Source organism: Elephantulus edwardii, unplaced genomic scaffold (genome assembly GCF_000299155.1).
Source record: "Elephantulus edwardii isolate Elephantulus edwardi_28Jun2011 unplaced genomic scaffold, EleEdw1.0 scaffold00012, whole genome shotgun sequence".
Taxonomy (NCBI): Eukaryota; Metazoa; Chordata; class Mammalia; order Macroscelidea; family Macroscelididae; genus Elephantulus; species Elephantulus edwardii.
In genome coordinates, this window is record NW_006399762.1 from 30,322,808 (window position 1) to 30,341,982 (window position 19,175).

Here is a 19,175-nt window from a genome sequence, read left to right on the forward strand (position 1 = left end):
TGTAACGGCTTGACCCAATCAGAGATGGTGAGGATGGCACAGGAGAGGACAAGGTTCAGATCTATTCAGTAGAGTCTCTATGAGTTGTAGTCAACTCGATGACGCATAACAACCACTGCAGCGAGGTTTCCAAGGCTGTGAATTGCTAAGTGAAGAGACTGCCCAATTTTCTCCCAAGAAGTGGCTGATGAGTTCAAACCAACAAGGAATATGCAGACTTTGGGTTAAAGGTACAACCCGCCATGGGCTGCACTGCCAGAGTTTATGGAGATAACAGAAACAGAGGAAAAGTGCCTAAATTATTACCATAGTGGAAACTATTATTTCTTTCCCATTTTACTTCTGTATACAATGAAGATAAAATTTTTTAGGTCTGTGGCGACTCTATGAATGCATTGAAAACAACTAAATTGTGCACTTTAAATGAGAAAATTGTGTGACATGTGAATGATCTCTGAATAAAGCTGTTAAAAACCAAACAAACGAATTCAGAAGTTCTCTGTGCAGTGACATGAAAGCCTCTCCAGAATATACTATTAAAAAATAGTGTCAAATTGTGCCTATAATATGCTATCTTCCACAAAAGGACTAAAAACTCACATTTGCCTTTACTTTCGTTATATAAAGAAGTTCTAGATTTAAAAAAATAAACTAATAAAAATTATTTCAGGAGGGAGGCGACGGGGTATGAGGAGGTTGATGACCTGAGTGGGTGTAAGCCGGCACATATATTTTTATAGTTTTATCTTTTTGAACCATGAAAATATAACAACTATTTACTTAATTTAATTCAAAGAATAAGTTGAAATTTAATTGACTACATAATAAAAAGCTAAAGTAAGTATGATTAATCCTGCTCCAAATGCTGTGAGTTCAGCATCTAATTTGGAAAGCTGATGTCATAGTTATCTTGGTCAAAGCAGTTTAATGAAAACTAACACACTTAACATGAAGAGAAAAATTACAGAGACTAAGAAGAATTTTTTTAAAGTTACTGTTGAATTATAAAAATCTTGTATCTTCTTTGGAAAATAATTTTTTAAACCCTCAAAATCTGACTAATGGAGAGATAAATGTTATATTCCTTCTTCCATTGTTGTTATTGTTGATTGTTGTTGAGTCGAGCATGACTCATAGCAACTCTATGAACAAAAGGCCTGAAACCTTTCTATAACTATTGTCATTTCTCTAAGTTCATAGAGTTTTCAGCAGCAGGAGTGGCAGTCACTTCCTAAACAACAATGTCTCTGGAAACTCTATGAACTTTGATAAATGATGATAGTTAAAATTTACATATATCAATTTATAAAATGTAAATTTTTATTTTTAGAACAATACATATATAACACATTATTGTTGTTTTGTGCTGTCAAGTTGACTGAGACGCACAGTAATCCTATGCACAACAGCTCTGAACCCTGTCCTATCCTGAGCCAGTCTCGCTGCCTCTGACACATCTCCCCTTATTCCCCCCAGTTACTGTGTCAACTCATCTTATCCAGGGCCTCCCCCTCTTGCACTTACCACATTATGTCCTATATATTAATTTACATATATATTAACATATAAATATATATCATGTTGTTGTTGAGTACCATCAAGTCAGAACCAACCCATAGCTGACCATCAGTGAGGCAGTTAATCACACAGGAGGAGATGGCCATCCTTCTTGCATGGAGCAGCTAGCGGATTCAGGTTTGCAGTGCAGAGTCTTACCACTAGGCCACCAGAGCTCCCTACACATATAATTGTTGTTGTGTACTATCAAGTCAGAGCTGACCCCTAGCTGACCCTCTGGCAGGTTTTCAGAGGCAGTTAATCACACGGGGGAGATTGCCCATCTTTCTAGTGGCCTCGAACGGTGGGCCTTTGGGATTGCAGCACAGCTTCTTGCCACTGTATAATAAGATATAATGATTCTATCTCTCATTGCTGTTGTTTCAGAACTGACTCATGGGTAACTCTCCAGCAGATGTTCAGAGGCTGTATGTAACTTGCACATGAGGAGATTGTCTATCTTGTTTCTGCAAAGGGACAAGTAGATTTGACCCTCCAGAGAGGTACCACTTTTGAATTAACAAAGCACCTCCTAGATGTTACATTAGGCAAATGTATTCTGGCTGAGTCAAGAAAAACAGAAAAGTACTCAGTATTTGAAAGGTAATCTCCAAAAGAGAAGCAGCCCTGGTGATGCAGAGATTAAGGGTGAGTGGCTAGAAAGCCCCCTTTATTATGCAGTAGAAAGATGTGACTGTCTAGCACTCTGCTGCCTTAAAGCAACAGGCCTGGAAACTACGAGGCAGTTCTGCTCTGTCCTGTAGGGTCACTGTGAGTCTGACCTCTCAGTGGCGGTGGAGTTATAACATTTTGTTTGAATTTTGGTAGTCTACAAAAACAAATAAACAGTAACAACAACATGCGTGTAAGCCACAGTAAAATTGAACTAGGAAACTAATTGGTTGTTGTAGTTGGTATGCTTCCTTAAGTTCTAACTGACTCATAGCTTGTAAACTGCAAGGATTGCCCACCTTTCTCCCAAGATGCAGCCAATGGACTCAAGCGATGCACCTTTGGGTGGACAGCACAACTCCTTATCCACTAGGCTACCAGAGCTCCAATGAAGAGAGGTATGAAGCAAAAGACTACTTGACTGTTATTGAAAATCCAAACAAAACAGAATAGAGAGGAGGGCGTGGCTTTGCATCAGTGTGGTTGTTAGAGTATTCTGAAGGAGAGGGAAGCCAGATGCTGAGCTGTTCTTACCAGCACCACTTTGGAATAAACCCGCTGGGTCACGAGCATCAGGTCTCTGAAAAGGGTGATGAAACTGCACAGACAGTTCAATAGAATCTTGCGGGCAGCCTGATTGAACACTTGGAGCTCCTCGACAAGCTGGGCATTGAGGGCCTCGTACTCTCTTTTGGCCAGGTCTGACTCATCTCCTGCTGACCGTTGCAGGTAGCTGTTGTAATCCAGGAGCTTGTCATAGCGTTTCTGGATGAGCTTCTGAGGTCCTGGGAATAAGGACAGCAGAGCTGACAGGGGAACCAGGACAAGCTTCTGTAAGTGCACTGCCTGTCAAAAGAAAATACAATCCCATTACAAAGACGGCACTAGCCGGGGACCATGGCCAGCACTGCCAGCATGCTCCCTGGAGAAGCACAGCACAAAAGAAAACCATACCCAGCCAAGTTAAAATAGGATCACACCTTGTGTGCTCGTGTGTGTGTGTAACCAAAAAGCATCTCATAGCATGTTACTGAACAGTTTCTGTTAAACCACTCTGTTCCCTTTGACAGCTATGAGAGATCATTCAGCAAGCTAAAATGAATATTTTCTTAATCGAGACTTTCAGTGGGTCAAGGCTGCCTGTGTGGTCTTGTTCTGCTGAGCATAGAAAGAGAAGAAATGAAGAGAAAATGACTGGGAGCACATTCTAGACCGATTATAATCAGAGCAAGAAAGTTGGAAGCTAAAATTTGTAGGTAGTGCCATAATGTTAAAGAAAAGATTAGTAAACTTGACTTGTAACTTTGAGCTGATAATATGTTAAAGTTACCAGGCTACTTCTTGAAGGCAGAGATTTTGAAGCTCTGTCTCACATACTTTGGGCATGTTGCCAGGAGGAACAAGACCTTAGCACAGGAAAAGAAGCCTCTTGATGAGGTGAATTGACTCAGTGACTGGGGTATGAGAGGATAGGTGTCTTGGAGGTGATGATGTTGACTCAAGATAGAGCAGGGTTCAGAGCTGGTGTACACAGGGTCGCTACCAGTTGCAGGCAACTCAGTGGCACATAACTATATCTAAAAGATAGATGTTATATGTTTGGACAGTAACATAATTTCCTTGTTTGTTGTAGATCTCCTTCTGTAACTAAACCCTTTCAAGGGCTTAAAATAACAACACTAGACTCTAGCATTGAACCTGAAGAGTGAACAGGAAGAGGAGCAAAGAAAAAGCCTGCTCATCTACCTTCCCAAATACCCTACCTATGCCTCTGCAGCCATTGGCCTGGTCACTGAGATCAGCTCCTTCAACACATTCCTCTTCTGCTTCTTTCTAATCTCAGAACCAATTGAGTCACTCCAGCTTATGAGAGCTGCATTTTTTAACTACCAAGATCATGTAAATAATTCATACCCTTGTCTGGCAAAAAAAGGATACATAAATCAATCTTAAGCAAAGACTTAAATGTCCTATGGACTGCCAAAAGAACAACAAATCTGCCTTAGACAAAGTGCAACCAGGATGATATTTAGAGGCAGACTTCTTCTCATTTGCTTTGGGCATACGGTCAGGAGAGGCCAGTCCTTGGAACAAGACACTGTGATGGGAAAAGCAGAAGGTCAGAGAAAGAGAGGAAGACCTTCAATGAGATGGATTAACACAGCGAGTGCAACAACAATGGGCTGATGCTTGTTGAGCTCCTGAGAATGGCTCAGCATAGTTCAATGCTCAGATCTGTTGTTCATAGGTGCCACTGTGAGTCATAGTTAACTAGATGGCACTTACAGATAACAGAGTACACAGCATTTCTTCCATTTTTGCCCCCAGGACACATTTGCGATGGTGGAATTGTGTCCCTGTACAGATGAAAACCAGTTCCCTTTGGATCTATTCTCACTCATGCCAGCCCTATGCATGTCGGAGTGGAACTGTGCACCATAGGATTTTCAGTGACTGATTCTTCAGAAGTCCATCAGCAGGCTATTTTTTTGCAAGGCATCTCTGGACTCAAATTGCCAACTTTCAAACAGCAGCTGAGTAGGTTAACTGCAACCCTCAGGAACCCTCCTACACAGATAAATGAAAAAACAAACCCATTGCCTTTGAGTCAAGTCCAAGTTAGAGTAACTCTAATAGGGCAGAATAAACTATTCCCCAGGGTTTTCAAGGCTGTAAATTCTTTTGGAAGCTAACTTCAACATCTTTCTCCTGCAGTGTGACTGGTGAGTTCAAACTGCTGACCTCTGAGTTAGTAGCATAGTACTTAACCACTACCCCACTAGGGCTCCTCTTTTCCAGCTAAAAACAACAACAAAACCCAATGCCACCAAGTTGATTCTGACTCATGGTGAACTTCACGTTTCTGAAGCTCTAAATCACTAAGGAAACTGTCCACATTTCTTCCATGGAGAAACTGGTTAGATTCAAACCACCGGCTTTCTTATTATTAGCTACACACATACTGCAGTATACCACCAGAGCTCTTTACTGCATTATTCTCCAGGATAGGCTTGTTTGGATTTTTTTGTTTGTTTATTTTGCATTGGGTTTGTTTTTCTTCAACTGCAGCGACAGGAATATGATCACAGATTTATTATCTTCTTAAATAAATCAAAGACTAAGCTGATACCAATTCCTATGTTGCTCCATTTTCAGTTTTAAGTCATTGAAAATTAACTTCATTTCACCAACTTCATATCAACATCTGAGCATCATAGACTTATTTTTTTTTCTATTTCTCTTTCTCCATCTATTCTGAAGAACACTGGTGCCCTGTTTGCTTACTGGTACACTTTGTTATTTATCATATATGTTTTTTGAATAGTAATGAACAAGCAATCATAATTATGTGTTTTATATACTCTTTGGTAACATGATTTTTTTTTATGGCAATTTGCAATTAGATTTCTCTTTTGTAACCCCTAGCATGTCCTGGGGAAATCAGTGTCTGAGCAGCAGCTTGTATTAATTAATTTAAATGGCCCGTAGTAAGTTAGCTTGAACTCATGGGAAATTTAGAAGAGAGAGAAAAACCAATCTCTTATTGGCACCAGGAACAGCCTACACAGATTAAGTTTGATGTCTAGCTTATAAAATAATCAATATGCGCCTGCAGACTGCTTAATGAGTGTTTTGACAAAGCAAACAATGGTTACTGTATCTGGGATTAATTACCATGTTTATGATGTTACTGGATCCTACAGGTAATCTAATCTTAATATATTTTTTTAGTGACCCTTAGGCATAAATGGATTGATCCACATGTAAGAAATGTGTCTCAGTAAGAATCAGATTTTGTTTTAACATTTTAGCCTTTACAAAATGTATAGCTACCATCCATGGTTATATAGCAATCATTATGTCATAAGACAGATTTTAAGCTCTCAATTTTTATTTTGAAAATCTTTGATTTTCAAAAGATGTTCTCATTTCCTTAAGTCAGTTGGCTTTTAATAGTGTATTTTCTGATAATTACTTAATTTAGCCCAATTCATCCTTTTATATTTTTATGCAATGTTATCGTCTCTTTCTTCATTGCATCAGATTCTAGAACATGCTTGCTGAAAAAGAATATATATGCCTTGCTCTTACATGGCACTCAATAAGTATTTACTAATTTAATAATAAATTTATGAGGACTAATAAAAGCAAATCCTTAAATACTTTTCTAAAGTGTGGTCTCTGTAACCAATTCTAGAAACTACATACAGATACAGCTTCCCTTAGTTCATTAAACACATATGGGAAAACCTATTTCCCATGCCAAAGAAGCAAAATAACTTTTTTCGTCTGTACATGGATTGAATCACTTACTGCAGTTCAGAAATGTGTAGGGCTGTTCATTTATTGTTTGAGGGACTTAACATGTTACTTAACCTTAGAGCTTTGGAAACAAGGCATGTTAAGCATCCACTGACACAATGGCTGCTCAGTAAAGATTTGTCTGATCCCATATGCCAGGGGTGGTGGTGTTGATTGCTGTCGACTAGAACAGACTCACAGCAACTCTGTGAACTAAAGGTCTGAAGCCTTTCTATAACTATTGTCATTTATCAAAGTTCATAGAGTTGCCAGAGACATACTGTTTAGGGAGTGGATGCCACTCCTGCTTCCAACCAAATGCCAATAATGACAACATACACGAGGACTTTAAAGATGATGAAAAAATCTATTATGTTTTATAGGATAGTAACAGAAATTAAATAATAATACATCTAAAAACAAAGGATAGTATATAAAAATTATTCAGACCAGCTAATCACTCACGTTTTTTATAATTTCCAAACTATATTTGATAAGATTCTCAAAAGATGAATATTTTAGCATAGAATAGAAAAAAATAATGTAAGGCCATTTCTGGTCGCAGCCCTGCACGGTGAGGATCTCTCCTGCTAGCCATTGGCCATGCTGTTCAAGGGCGCACTGCAGTCCGTGCAAGTGTTGGACGCAATACAGCCATAGCCATGGCACCCTGCAAATGGGACAGCGGCCTTATCAAGGTGAACGGCCGGCCTCTGGTGATGATTGAGCCCCGCTCGCTTTAGTACAAGCTCCTGGAACCTATTCTGCTGCTGGGTAAAGAACGCTTTGCTGGTGTGGATATCTGAGTCTGTGTGAAGGGTGGTGGTCATGTTGCCCAGATTTACACAATCCGCCAGTCTATCTCCAAAGCCTTGGTTGCCTACGAAGTATGTGGATAGACCTCCAAGAAGAAAATCAAAGACATTCTTATCCAGTATGACTCGACCCTGCTTGTAGCCGACCTCGTAGCTGCGAATTCAAGTTTGCAGGCCCTGGGTCCCATGCATGTTACCAGAAATCCTACCAATAATCCCAACAGGAGTAGGATTTACCTTTATAATAAAAAAGAGTTATGAGATTTTAAGGCTTCAAAAATAATACTATATGGACTCTTTGGCAAAAAATCCCAAATCCTTTTCCTTATAGAAATCTTGCTTTACATTGCTAAAAAGAACTGTATCTTTAGAAAACGTCTTCTCTCCCTTAAATTTCCAGTGATGAAGTTAAAAAAAAATCAGACCATTATAACTTAATAAATACCTGAAATATCATATGCATACTTAAAATAAATTATGGTTTTCAAAGCTGCACAAACACTAACACCCCTGGAAATACAATCAGGATCCTCTTAAATGTCAATTATAGTAAAATCTTCACTAAGCCCCTTGAAAAACATTTGATAATTGAAAAAAAAAACCCTCCTACTTAAAGCTTCTAATTTTGACATTAATATTTGCTTTAGAACATGTTATATTTTTACATGCAAAAAAGCAATGAAAGGCAGATTTTAATTTAACCTTACTATTTGATTTGCATTTATCTGTGAACAGGCATCACTTACAAAGTCATTACAGGGACTTGAGGCATCACTTGGGGTCTCTGAAGAGTCACTCTCTTCTTCATCTTTATTGCACGAAATCTCCTGGAGCTCTGTTATACTCTGCAGAGCCAAGGGCATGGCATCCTGAAACCCAATGAAAAAAAAGTCACACAAAGTACAAATTCTGACTCAAGAGCAAATAAGTATAGCATTAAGGTCGACCGCCTCATAATCCTCCATCACCAGTGAAAGCTAAAAAGAAAAAGGAAAAAGACTATTCATGAATACGGTGCGCAGCCAGGTTATCTGTAGGTTGTGTCGGGTTTGGGTTATGGGAGGGTTTTTCTTTTTTTACATTTCAGCTATGTCACTCTTTTATAGTTACTCTACTCTAGCCAGTTCCAGCTCTTAGCAAGCCTCTGTACAATAGAAGCAAGAACTTCCTGGTCCTGTGCCATTCTCACAATGTCTGCGATGCTTAAGTCCATAGTTGCGTCAACCCATCTTGTTATAGGTCTTTGTTTTCGCCCACCTATGTGGCCTACTGGTAAGGAGCTGTACTGCCAACCCAAGGCAAGCAGTTCGAATCTACCAGCTGCTCCATGGGAGAAAGATGGCTATTTCCTCTGGTGAGATTTACAGACTCTGAAAACCGGCTGGTGGATCAATTATGAGTTGGTTCTGACTCGACAGTATGTGACATGAACTTTACAAAGCATAGTGTCTTTTCCCAAGGATTGGTTCCTCCCAATACTCAAAATATATGAGAAAAAGTCTCATCATCCTCACTGCTAAGGAGCATCCTGGCTGCACTTCCTTCAAGACAAATTTATTTTTTCTTTAGACTATTCTATAGGACATCTTCTTTCACCAAGCACAATTCCTCTTAAATTCACTTACTGGTCACTTTTAGCATTCAATTTGTATAGCTCCTTCATTAAAAAAAAAAAAAATCACTCCTCTTTGATATATCTTTTCTGCTTTCCTTAGAGCCTTCAACGTTCTCTTTAAGATGTTTAAATTGTTGTATCAATTAGTGGAAATGAGAGATCTTGTGAGGTGTTCCCAAAAGGTATTTACTCCTTCAAAAGTACATCAAGGACAGTATTCTCCCTGCTCTCTGGCAGTTACAAAAGTGTTTTCATTTTATTTTCATGGCAGGCAGTGCATAGTTTAGGAAGAAGAAGGCAAATCTGATTGTGAAATCAGACTTTACATCAGTTATTAAAGAAGAAGAGAATGGTGTTTGTCAGGTAAATCACATGGAATCATGCCTCATAATCACTGTGCCTGTCAACTTAACCCTCTGTTGGTGCGATATTTTATGTAACCACCTAAATATCTACCTCTAAATCAGACTGTTAAGATAAAACTGTCTAGAGAATGCAAGGGAATAACTTATTAACTAATAGATGTGTCTCTATGAACTTTCTGTATCTCCCCAACAACTGGGCCCTACTGAAAGCACCAGATTTCTTCTCCTTACTATAAAAATATTTTCTTTATGAATTGCTTTATGATCTCACAGGAAAATGACAAAAATCACATTCCAGCTTTCATCTTCCAGGCTTGGTTTGTACTCAGTCAGGAAGCTACTGCCACTACACTGCCTTTCTCTTGGTTTTGTGATGAGAACTTGTTTTCTTACGAGTTCATTTTTAAAACGATGATTTGTTTGTAACATAGTTGGAGAACTTTCCAAAGGGTGAGAGACCAGTGATTCCTTTATAGTAAAAGTGATGCTATTGAGCTTTTGGTAAAAAAAAAAAAAAAAAAAAGAATTATCTGTGTTTCATAGATATGACCACCATAGGAGTGTTATAGAGGACACTGCCTTCTTTAAGAGGTTCAATAGCAGAAACTCATGACTTGCTTTAATAAATAAAATTGTGTTTTACTTAGTTTTCTTAAGCCAGTAGTTTTTAACAGAGTCTGGACCACTTCCTGTGGAACAGGAAATTTGTGGTGGTGTTTTTTACTAGTAGTCTAGTTGTCAATGATTTAATTTCATGTTTTGCACAACCAACACCTTTGATAGCAGCAGTTAAGAAATCAAAAGACATATTGCATTGGGCAAAGCTACTGTCAAGGACTTCTTTAAGGTGTTAAGAGCAAGGGTGTTGTTTAAAGACTAAGGTGTGCCTGACTCAAGCCATGGTATGTTCATTTACTTTGTATGTATGTGAAAGTTGGACAAGGAATAAAGAAAACCAAAGAAGATTTATAAAAAATAATTGTAGCATTATGTAGGAGTATTGAATATACCATGGACTGTCAGGAGAACACAGAAATCTGTCTGGGAGGAAGTGTAACCACGGTGCGCCATAGAGGCTAGAATGGTGACACTTTGTCTCACATGCTTTGGGTGTGTTATCAGGAGCACCAGACCTTGGAAAAGACATTATACTGCAAAATGTAGAGGGTCAGGGAAGGGAAGGAAGAACCTCAACAAGAAAGACTGAAACACTGATTACAATAGGCTTGAGTATGGCAGAGATTATGAGGATGGGGCTGAATGTTTCTATCTGTTGTTTATATAGGGTCATTTTCGGTAGTAGTCAATGCATTGGTACCTAACAACAGTCTAGCTGTGCGGGAGCATTTATATAGTCTAGTTCACATTATTTTGTTCCAGTTCATTTCCTTTATAGTGGTTTTCTTTACGTATGTGTATTTGCAAACTAAAATTGCATCATCTATGAGTTTGATTTCAAAATCACAAACGGGAATTGAAAATACAAAATATATCAAGGTTCTTATTTTAACTCTTGGAGTCATGTGATTACACACATGTCTCTTTTTAGGATTTGCTGCTAGTTAGTTTACAGCTAACTTAGAGACAGTTATTTGAGGTTTGGGTTGTTCGTAGCCTTTTGTTATGGATCTTTTGTCTTTTAATTTCTCTAATTTCATTTTGTCTCATCTTAATTTTTAAAATATTCAATCCCATTATCAAATTATGTGAATACCTGACATTTTAGATATATTTGAAAATCACCTTAAATCTTACTGAAAAGGGACATGGATTTTAAGGAATAAACAAGTATCATTTTCCTTGTCTATTTTGATTTAAAAAATTTCTCTCTTTCATAAATAAAGCACTCTGATTGTCCAGAACTGAGTGGCAATCACTCCCAAAGGCGCTACAATATGTTTATTTTGTTTGAAGGTAGGGTGGGGATATATAGAGATCAAGAGTGAAAACCAAGATTTAATATTGGCTTCCTTTAGTAGCAGTATTCAGCCTCCGAGATCTGAAAGTTGTTCTAATGTAAATGAATGAACAGTCACATTTACTGTTCACAGTAACCATGGAAATAAATACATTTATGTAGAAATATTGAAAACAATTGTATCTCACCTACCTGTATGTGTTGAAGACAGAATGAAATGTTCTTCACACAATGCCTCACTGTCTTTTCTAAACATCTAAATAGTTTTTCTTCTCTGTTAAAGGTATTGTCTTTTACCTAAAGGATATGAAATTTTTTTTATAAAACTCAAATTCTTAAAAAGAAAACAAAACAAAAAAAACCCCAAACTCAAATCCTTCTGGTACTAAAAAAAAACTGAAAGAAAACAAAAGCCAGCACAAATTACATTGGTCTAACACATTACAAAAACTGATTGTTGTGATGTAAACTTTTATGAGATATATCTTGTGCTAAAGTTTCTGTGTTGGCACACAGAACTGATGTTCAATTGAGATTTAAAGTTACATTGCACAGATTAAGTTGATTTTGTTTAGCTTGTATGTCGATTTACTTTTGCTATAATAGCCATAGATAGTATTATAACAGTTTCTCTGCAGTTTTCCAATTACATATATTATGCATATGTTCTTAAATTATATTGTTTGGCTTTATAAGAGTTGCATTTGACCGGATGACTGGGAAATGTTTGTTTGTTTGTTTGTTTGTTTGTCTGCTTGCTGTTATTACTACTTAGGAGGCTCTGGTGGCCTAGTGGCAAGAAGCTGTGCTGAAATCCTGAAGGCACGGGGCTCAAGGACACCAGGTGCTCCACGGGAGAAGGATAGGCGATCTCCTCCCCTGAGATTAACTGGCTCTGAAAACCCGACAGAGGGTCACCTATAGGCCAGTTCCGACTCTACATTACACAACAAAAACAATAATTAGTCTTTATACTTTGTTTCCCAGTGACTGTTTAAAAAACATTCTTAAATTCATGCTTAAAAAATTATAATGATTTTTTATCAATCAACTCAAATTCAAATAGACATGATCTAAGCAAAACCCCTTTTTGGGGGGATAAACCAGTAGAGTTAAACAAATTTAATTTGCTCAGGCTTTTGGTGCTTTGGGTGGGGCTTTTGTCATTATGTGCATGTATCTACCAACATTAAAAATATGCTTTATTATTTTATATGTTGGCAATTTCTAAGAAAAAGCACTTATGATGGCTCTTCTGGGTAAGAAATATTTCTTAATGATCAAAATGACTACAAAAGGTCAGACCTAAGTTCATTCAGAGAAAATCTGTTGGAGAATGCAAAAGTTTCATGAAATATATATCTTTTTTTAATTTGGTACTTGATAATTAGCATGGCTGTTACTGATTCTTATGTGCATTTTAAGACAATCGATCTTAAAATGGAACAACTAGAAAAGATGCCACTGCATATTGTTTTGAAATCCCTTAATATTGATCAGCTATAAACCTCTTCTATTACAGGTAGTCTTTGGAGTCAACAACAACAACAAAAATCTAACATCCTCAACGATCTTTATGCTCAATATCAGTTTGGTGTGTATAAGGATATGCTGGGAAAGATACCTTTTAAAAAAATTGTTTCCAGGTGGAAATGACCAGAGATTTTATTTTGTGTATCTTGACTTGGGCTGGGATGATCTAAAGTAACAAGTACCAGGATAATACTGTGAAAAATATTGCCTGAATCTGCTTGCCAATTTTGTGATCAGATTTTTCGATTGTAGTTTTCTCTTGCTGAAATAATACACTATTCCTTTAATGCTTTTCACATTCTGTTTATTTTTTTCAAGGGCCAGCTCAAATGCCACCTGTTCTGTTAATTCGTCTTCAAATATTGTTGAAATCTCTCCCTACTATGTATTCTTACAATAGTAATTATTTGAGTAATTCTCTGCACTGATGAATTGTAAGTGCTTTGAAATTAAGTACACTTATCTTAATAATAATAGCAAACAAACATACACACATACATTAAACATGTTCCAGACACTCTACTAAATCTATCTTCTGTTTTCTCACTTCATTCTTACACAATCCTATGGGAAAAATATTGTTTAAAGAGGTCTGGCAGAAATTGTTGAAATTATCCCCATTGTTCTATTATGTATAGAATTTCACTCCTTAGTTAAAATTGGCAACATGACTGTCCTAACAGAGAATATATTTCCCATGCTTCCTTGCAGTTATCTGGGATTGGGCAAACAGGATATGAGGAAAAGTCATGTGAGCCTTTTCAGAATCTTGACTTCAAAGCGGTGTCCTTGGGCCTTGGAGGTACACATGGCCGTGAGCCAGCTTAAACCAGGCAGGTGAAGACAATACCTTCAGAGCTCAAACACAGCAAAGAATTGGAAGCAGCTGGATCCCCAAGGGATCACATGAAGTAAAGTCCATGTGGGCTCATCTCTCAGGACGATTATCAAAATGATGAGTGAATGACTACCCAATTTATGCTATTAATAGATTACCAGGTCTTTTGATCCTTCAACCTCTCAGTTAGGGTGGCAAGGACATTAACATTTGCACTCCCCAGGAACTTCACATGAATGTATAAAGTCTGAGTATGGTGTGGCAGGATGGTAGTGGTAAAGAATTTTTTTCCCCACATTAATAGATAGGACCAGGATCACTCAGACTGAATTCAGAACCTAGTTTATCTTGTATTTCCAATTTCTAGCACAGTGCCTGGTACACAAGAATTCAATAAATGCATGATGAATTGTATCGAATCTTTCTCTTGGGCAATAGCTTTATATCCTAACTCCACCAAATATTTCACCTGAGCTGCTGACAAGTGCAAAATTGATTGATTAGAGATTTATCTCTTTTCCAGTTTGGCCTATGCAGCTGATTTTCTGATTAACACTGAAATGCTTCGTTGCTGACAGGACATCATCTCAAAAGATTAAGGGGAAAAATCTAATTAATATCCCTTCAGGCTACTCTAGCTACAATTCACTTGTAGCTCACAATTGAAAAATATAAGAAGCTGATGATAAATATGTTAAAGACTGGAACAACTTATATAAGCACCTGCCCAGAATTAGAAGCTGCCTATCACTGCTCAATAGAATTTTCTGTGCCCCAGAAGCAATATCACAAATGGTAGGGTGAAATGTGTGCACTGCATTTATGCAAGTCTACGGCAGCTACGATTTCTTCCCAAATGAGTTCACAACCCAGTTTTATTACTGTTATCTTTAGATGAAATGTCTTGGTTTTTCTTGCTCTGATTTTTGTGACTGCAAACCATAAAACTCCTGAATTTTTCACATTCCAGTGCAACACTGGAAAGAGTGACAGGGATTTGCCTACTGTCTGCAGTGGGTTAGATGAGTCCCAAGAAAAATATGAGGGAATAAATCCAAGAGTGATGAAAGCCATTTTTAAGTGATTTTGTACTCACATGGGAAAGAATAAATCTGCATTAAAAAGTAAAAATAGTGCAAATCACTGAAATAATAAAAATGATAATACTAATGATAAAAAATTAAATATAGAATACTCACAGACTTTGTTAGGTGTTTTCTTTATATGCTTTTAACCTTCATAACCACCCATTTCTACGCTACTGGAATAATCACCTTTTTACAGATGATTAAGACGAAACATCTGTAGATCTATTTCAGAAAGTCATTCAATGAAAATTCTAAACATCATAACAGTATAATCTGCACCTGATCATGAGAATGCTGTCCTGGGGTTGCCATTAGTTGGAGGCCAATTTATAGCAACCAAGCTGCTTCTTGAGGCAAGGATTTTTGAGACTCCGTCTCACATACTTTTGGCATGTAGCCAGAAGGGACCAGTTTTTGGAGAACTATGTCATCTTGGAGGGATCAAGGTACAGTGCAGGAGAAGACCCCAAATGAGATGGATTGACACACTAACTACGGTAATGAGGTTAGATGTGTCAGAAATAGTGAGATTGGCTCAAGACAGAGGAAGGGTTCAGAGCTATTGTGCACAGGGTCTATGGCACTTAACAACAACAACCACAACAAGTTATATTTATGTGCTCAATGACAAATCTTTATTCAGTGATAATGATAGAGTTCAAATTCAGGATAAATGACAGCAAAGACCTGGTTCTTAATTTCTGACCTGTGCTAAGTCTTGCAGATATAAAGAGTGGAAGAGTAGGGTATATTCAGTGACTCAGAAAGTCAGAGAAAGGGAGAGATCATTTCTATCTAGTAGTGAGAAAATAAGAAAAACTTCTCAGATAGGATGAGTCATCTAAAACCAGTGCTAGACTACACAAACTATAATTGCCTCCAATTAAAATTAAAATCCTAGAGAAATCAGAAATAGGCATAGTAGCTATTAACCCTGTAACTACGTGAGTTTCCACTCATAGTAGTCTTATACTTACAGATATTAAAATAATAATGTGAACATGGCCAGATGAAAAGGGAAAAAAACTCACTATATATCATCCAAAGAATTATTTCCCCTATTTTTGGTTAGGAACACATTGTGTTACTGCTTCAGGGCCATAACTTCGTACTTGGTGATCCTCAAAGTACATTCCATTGATCACTTAAGACTGTTAACTTGAGAACATCTGAAGTATTTGCAAAACCACAGATGTCTATGTTCCACCTTGAAGGAGTGGAAGCTTAGAATAAGGTTCTGTCTTTTTATCAGGCTCCTGCAGTAATTGTTAGGCACAGTAAAAATTGTGATCCTTTGCTAACCCATCCAGTATTAATTGGAGGTTGATATGAAGGTATTCCAAGTCTGGGTAACAAACTGACACAGCAGATAATTGCCAATGCAAAGGATAGCTGGCAGGGTGAGAGGTGAGGGGGAAGTTAAAAGAAGAAAATTCCACTAAGTAATGCATCTAAAGAATTTGAACAAATGAAATAAAACCAAGATTAATACTAAAGCCACCCTAAAGAAAAATGACATTTTAAAAAGCATGCAAATAGCCATTGCCTTCAGGATAGAAGGAGATTATGTGCTAATTAATAGTGAACATCAGACTTCTTGGGGCACTCTTTTGTCCTTTGTTTTCTAAGTAGATGGAACACAGCTCACTGTCAATTGTCAATGTCAATGTCAAAACTGTAATCTTTCCCACTAACTTAACCAGTACTCATAAACTGTCAAGCCAGTAGAGGTGACACTGTCTCATGGTGACTCAACGTATGTAAGTGTGGAAATAGGGCTCACTGAAGTTTTCATTGCAATGACTAATTTGTCCAGAAGTAGAATGTATAAGAATTAATAAGACCTTTCTTATGAGATGTCTCAGTGTGAACTTGAACTTCCAATCTTTATGTTACCAGACAAAAGCATTAGCCATTTACATCACCCAAAGGTTTCCTCTAACTAGAGAAAGGATGAGCACAGAGTATTAATTTACACCCTCCAGTGGCCACTTCAAATTACGGAAGATGTGCACAGGGTAATTAGTTTGATTTTCTGTGTTTTAGAAGCAGATTTTATAAAAATAAAACGTACTTTCCCAAACTGTCATTTACTCTAGAAAAACTTATATGTTCACAGAAATAAAATTACCTGTGATTCTCCTCTGGTCAGAATCTTCAGATGATTTGTCACTCTTTTTGATTTTTTGCTAATTGAATGAATATTTAGTTTTGATAGTTTGTCTTTGAGAGATTCATCCTCATCATTCTTCTTATATTTCAGAACTACAACAGAGGAATATAGTAATATATCTGAACACGTAACAGCATTGGAAGTTTGTTTTACTCCAAACATTCAAGGTGAATATGTTCATAACAAAAATCCAGATGAGATTTCCCGATATTGTATATGGGACATCTCCTGACTTCACTCCAGTAGCACAGCCCTGTCACATTTCCAGGGACTATGCTTGCCACCCTTCAGAAACTCAGCTGCCCAAAGTCTACAATCTGAAGGCTCAAAGTTCATTTATCTCTTACATTGAAGAAATTCCTGATATTCAGAAAAAGTTCTTCTTCTTCTCCCAGAACATCTAATGTCAAGTTTCTGGAACAAAGTATCAAGACCTAACTACTAGAAAGATAACTAAATGGTAAGAGGCTGAGGTGTCAATCCAAAAACAGGCACATCAAATCCACCAGATGCTCCTCTGGAGAATGATGGGCAATTTCCTCGTGTGTGACTTACAGTGTCTGCAAATCTGCTGGAGGGTCAGTTACGAGTTGGTTCCAATTCAAAGGCACAAAGCAAAAATAACAAAGTAAGGAGACCTCAGATTCTATGGTGGCTTTCCATTATTTGCTTTGGAGCAAGTCAATCAGCTGAGTATCCTTTATTCACTTCTTTACAGAATGATCCCTACTTTCCATATTGTTCCATATGTCAGTTTAAAGACTAACGTGGACCTGATTCAAGACATAGTCTTTTCAACCACATGCTATTCATCTATCTGAAAGCTGGACGACAAATAAGGATGACAGGAAAAGAAATGATGTCTTTGAGTTGTGGTGTTAGAGAAGAGTGCTGAATACCCATGGACTACCAAAAGAATAAAGAGATATGTCTTGGAGAAAGTGCAACCAGAGTGCTTCTTGGAGGCAAAGTTGGTCTCATTTACCTTATGCATGTTTTAGGAGAGGCTATTTCTTGAAAAGGAACACCATGCTTGGAAATATGGAGCATCAGTGAAAGAGAGGAGGATCCTCAGATTGCCCCAAAAGATTGTCAGGAGCAATGGGCTCAAGGGTGTTGGGGACAATAATGATGGTGCCGGATAAGACACGGTTCATATCTGTTTTTCATAGGGTCCCTATGTGTCGTACTTGACCAGATGGCACCGAACAACAATGTTCCTATTCACTTCCCCACTCAGACACAGTTGATGAAGACTAAACCAGCACAATTTTTGAAGAGGATAATTTGTCAGGATATTATAAAATGTACCTTTAACAATTTATGCTTAGGAAGTCTACTCAAAGTTTTGTTTGGTGAAATAATTTTTCTACTAAGAGCGAAGTATTGGGAACAATCTAAAATCTTAAAGTTTAAGAGAAATAGTTTAATAAATTACTATGCATTCATAAAATGGAGTACTACAAAACTATCGTAAGAAAAGCATTGTTAACTGGAAAAATGCACAAGATACATGGGTAAGTTTAATTTTTTTAAGTGCAAATGGTAGTATCATACATGCTGTAAGCAGGTAGGAAGGAAGTAGGCAGAAAGGAAAATGTACAGAAATGGCAAGAGAGGAAGGAAGAGAGAAGAACAGAAAATAGAAAAATAAAGTTGGAAGAAAATTTCCTAAAACTAGAATAATGGGAAAGGAATATTTTAAAACATTGAAACAGTGTAAATATAAAGAAGAATACCACCCATTTGGTACCAACTATTAACCACTTAAGAGCTTTGTAAAATCTTAACATGCTACTTTTATTGCTTTTTACCTTTTTATTTAAAAAAATCGGATAATACTTGAACTTGTGACTTCATCCTTTTATAGCATTAGAAAGAACTGCTATCCTAACTTTCAGTTACCTCTAAACATAAAATATCCTAAGTGGATCAATAATGCACATTATTATAAATGGAGGAAGACTGAAGGTGTCAAGGATTTCACGTCACTTGGACTTACAATTTACGCTCATGGAAAGAGTCAATAAATCAAATGTCATATGCACTAAGTAAATTTATGGTAAGCTCAGCTGTGAATTATTTATAAAGAGCTAAAGGGAAAGGATTTCAGTTTAAAGTCTAAGGTGTGCTTGACCCAAGTTATGGTATTTTCAATTGCTTCATATGCATATGAAAGTTGGACATTGAATAAAACACACTGCAGACAAAACAATGCCTTTGAGTGGTAGTGTTGCTGACATGTGCCATTGCTGTGTTGCTAATTATGTGTTGTTAGTATTGATGCTGTTGTTATGTA

General features: G+C 37.3%; 1 protein-coding gene and 1 pseudogene across 1 annotated transcript in view; one reads left to right on the forward strand and one right to left on the reverse strand.

Moving 5' to 3' along the window:
* ARHGEF38 (Rho guanine nucleotide exchange factor (GEF) 38) overlaps positions 1–19,175 on the reverse strand; it is a 271,058-nt gene that overhangs the window by 24,491 nt on the left and 227,392 nt on the right. The window contains exons 7-10 of the mRNA XM_006881117.1: positions 16,835–16,968; positions 11,437–11,541; positions 8,093–8,215; positions 2,764–3,075 (exon numbers count right to left, since the gene is read on the reverse strand). Of these exons, the coding sequence (XP_006881179.1) occupies positions 2,764–3,075; positions 8,093–8,215; positions 11,437–11,541; positions 16,835–16,968 (674 nt within the window). The remainder of the gene's footprint in view (positions 1–2,763; positions 3,076–8,092; positions 8,216–11,436; positions 11,542–16,834; positions 16,969–19,175) is intronic.
* LOC102848731 lies at positions 7,135–7,561 on the forward strand (annotated as a pseudogene).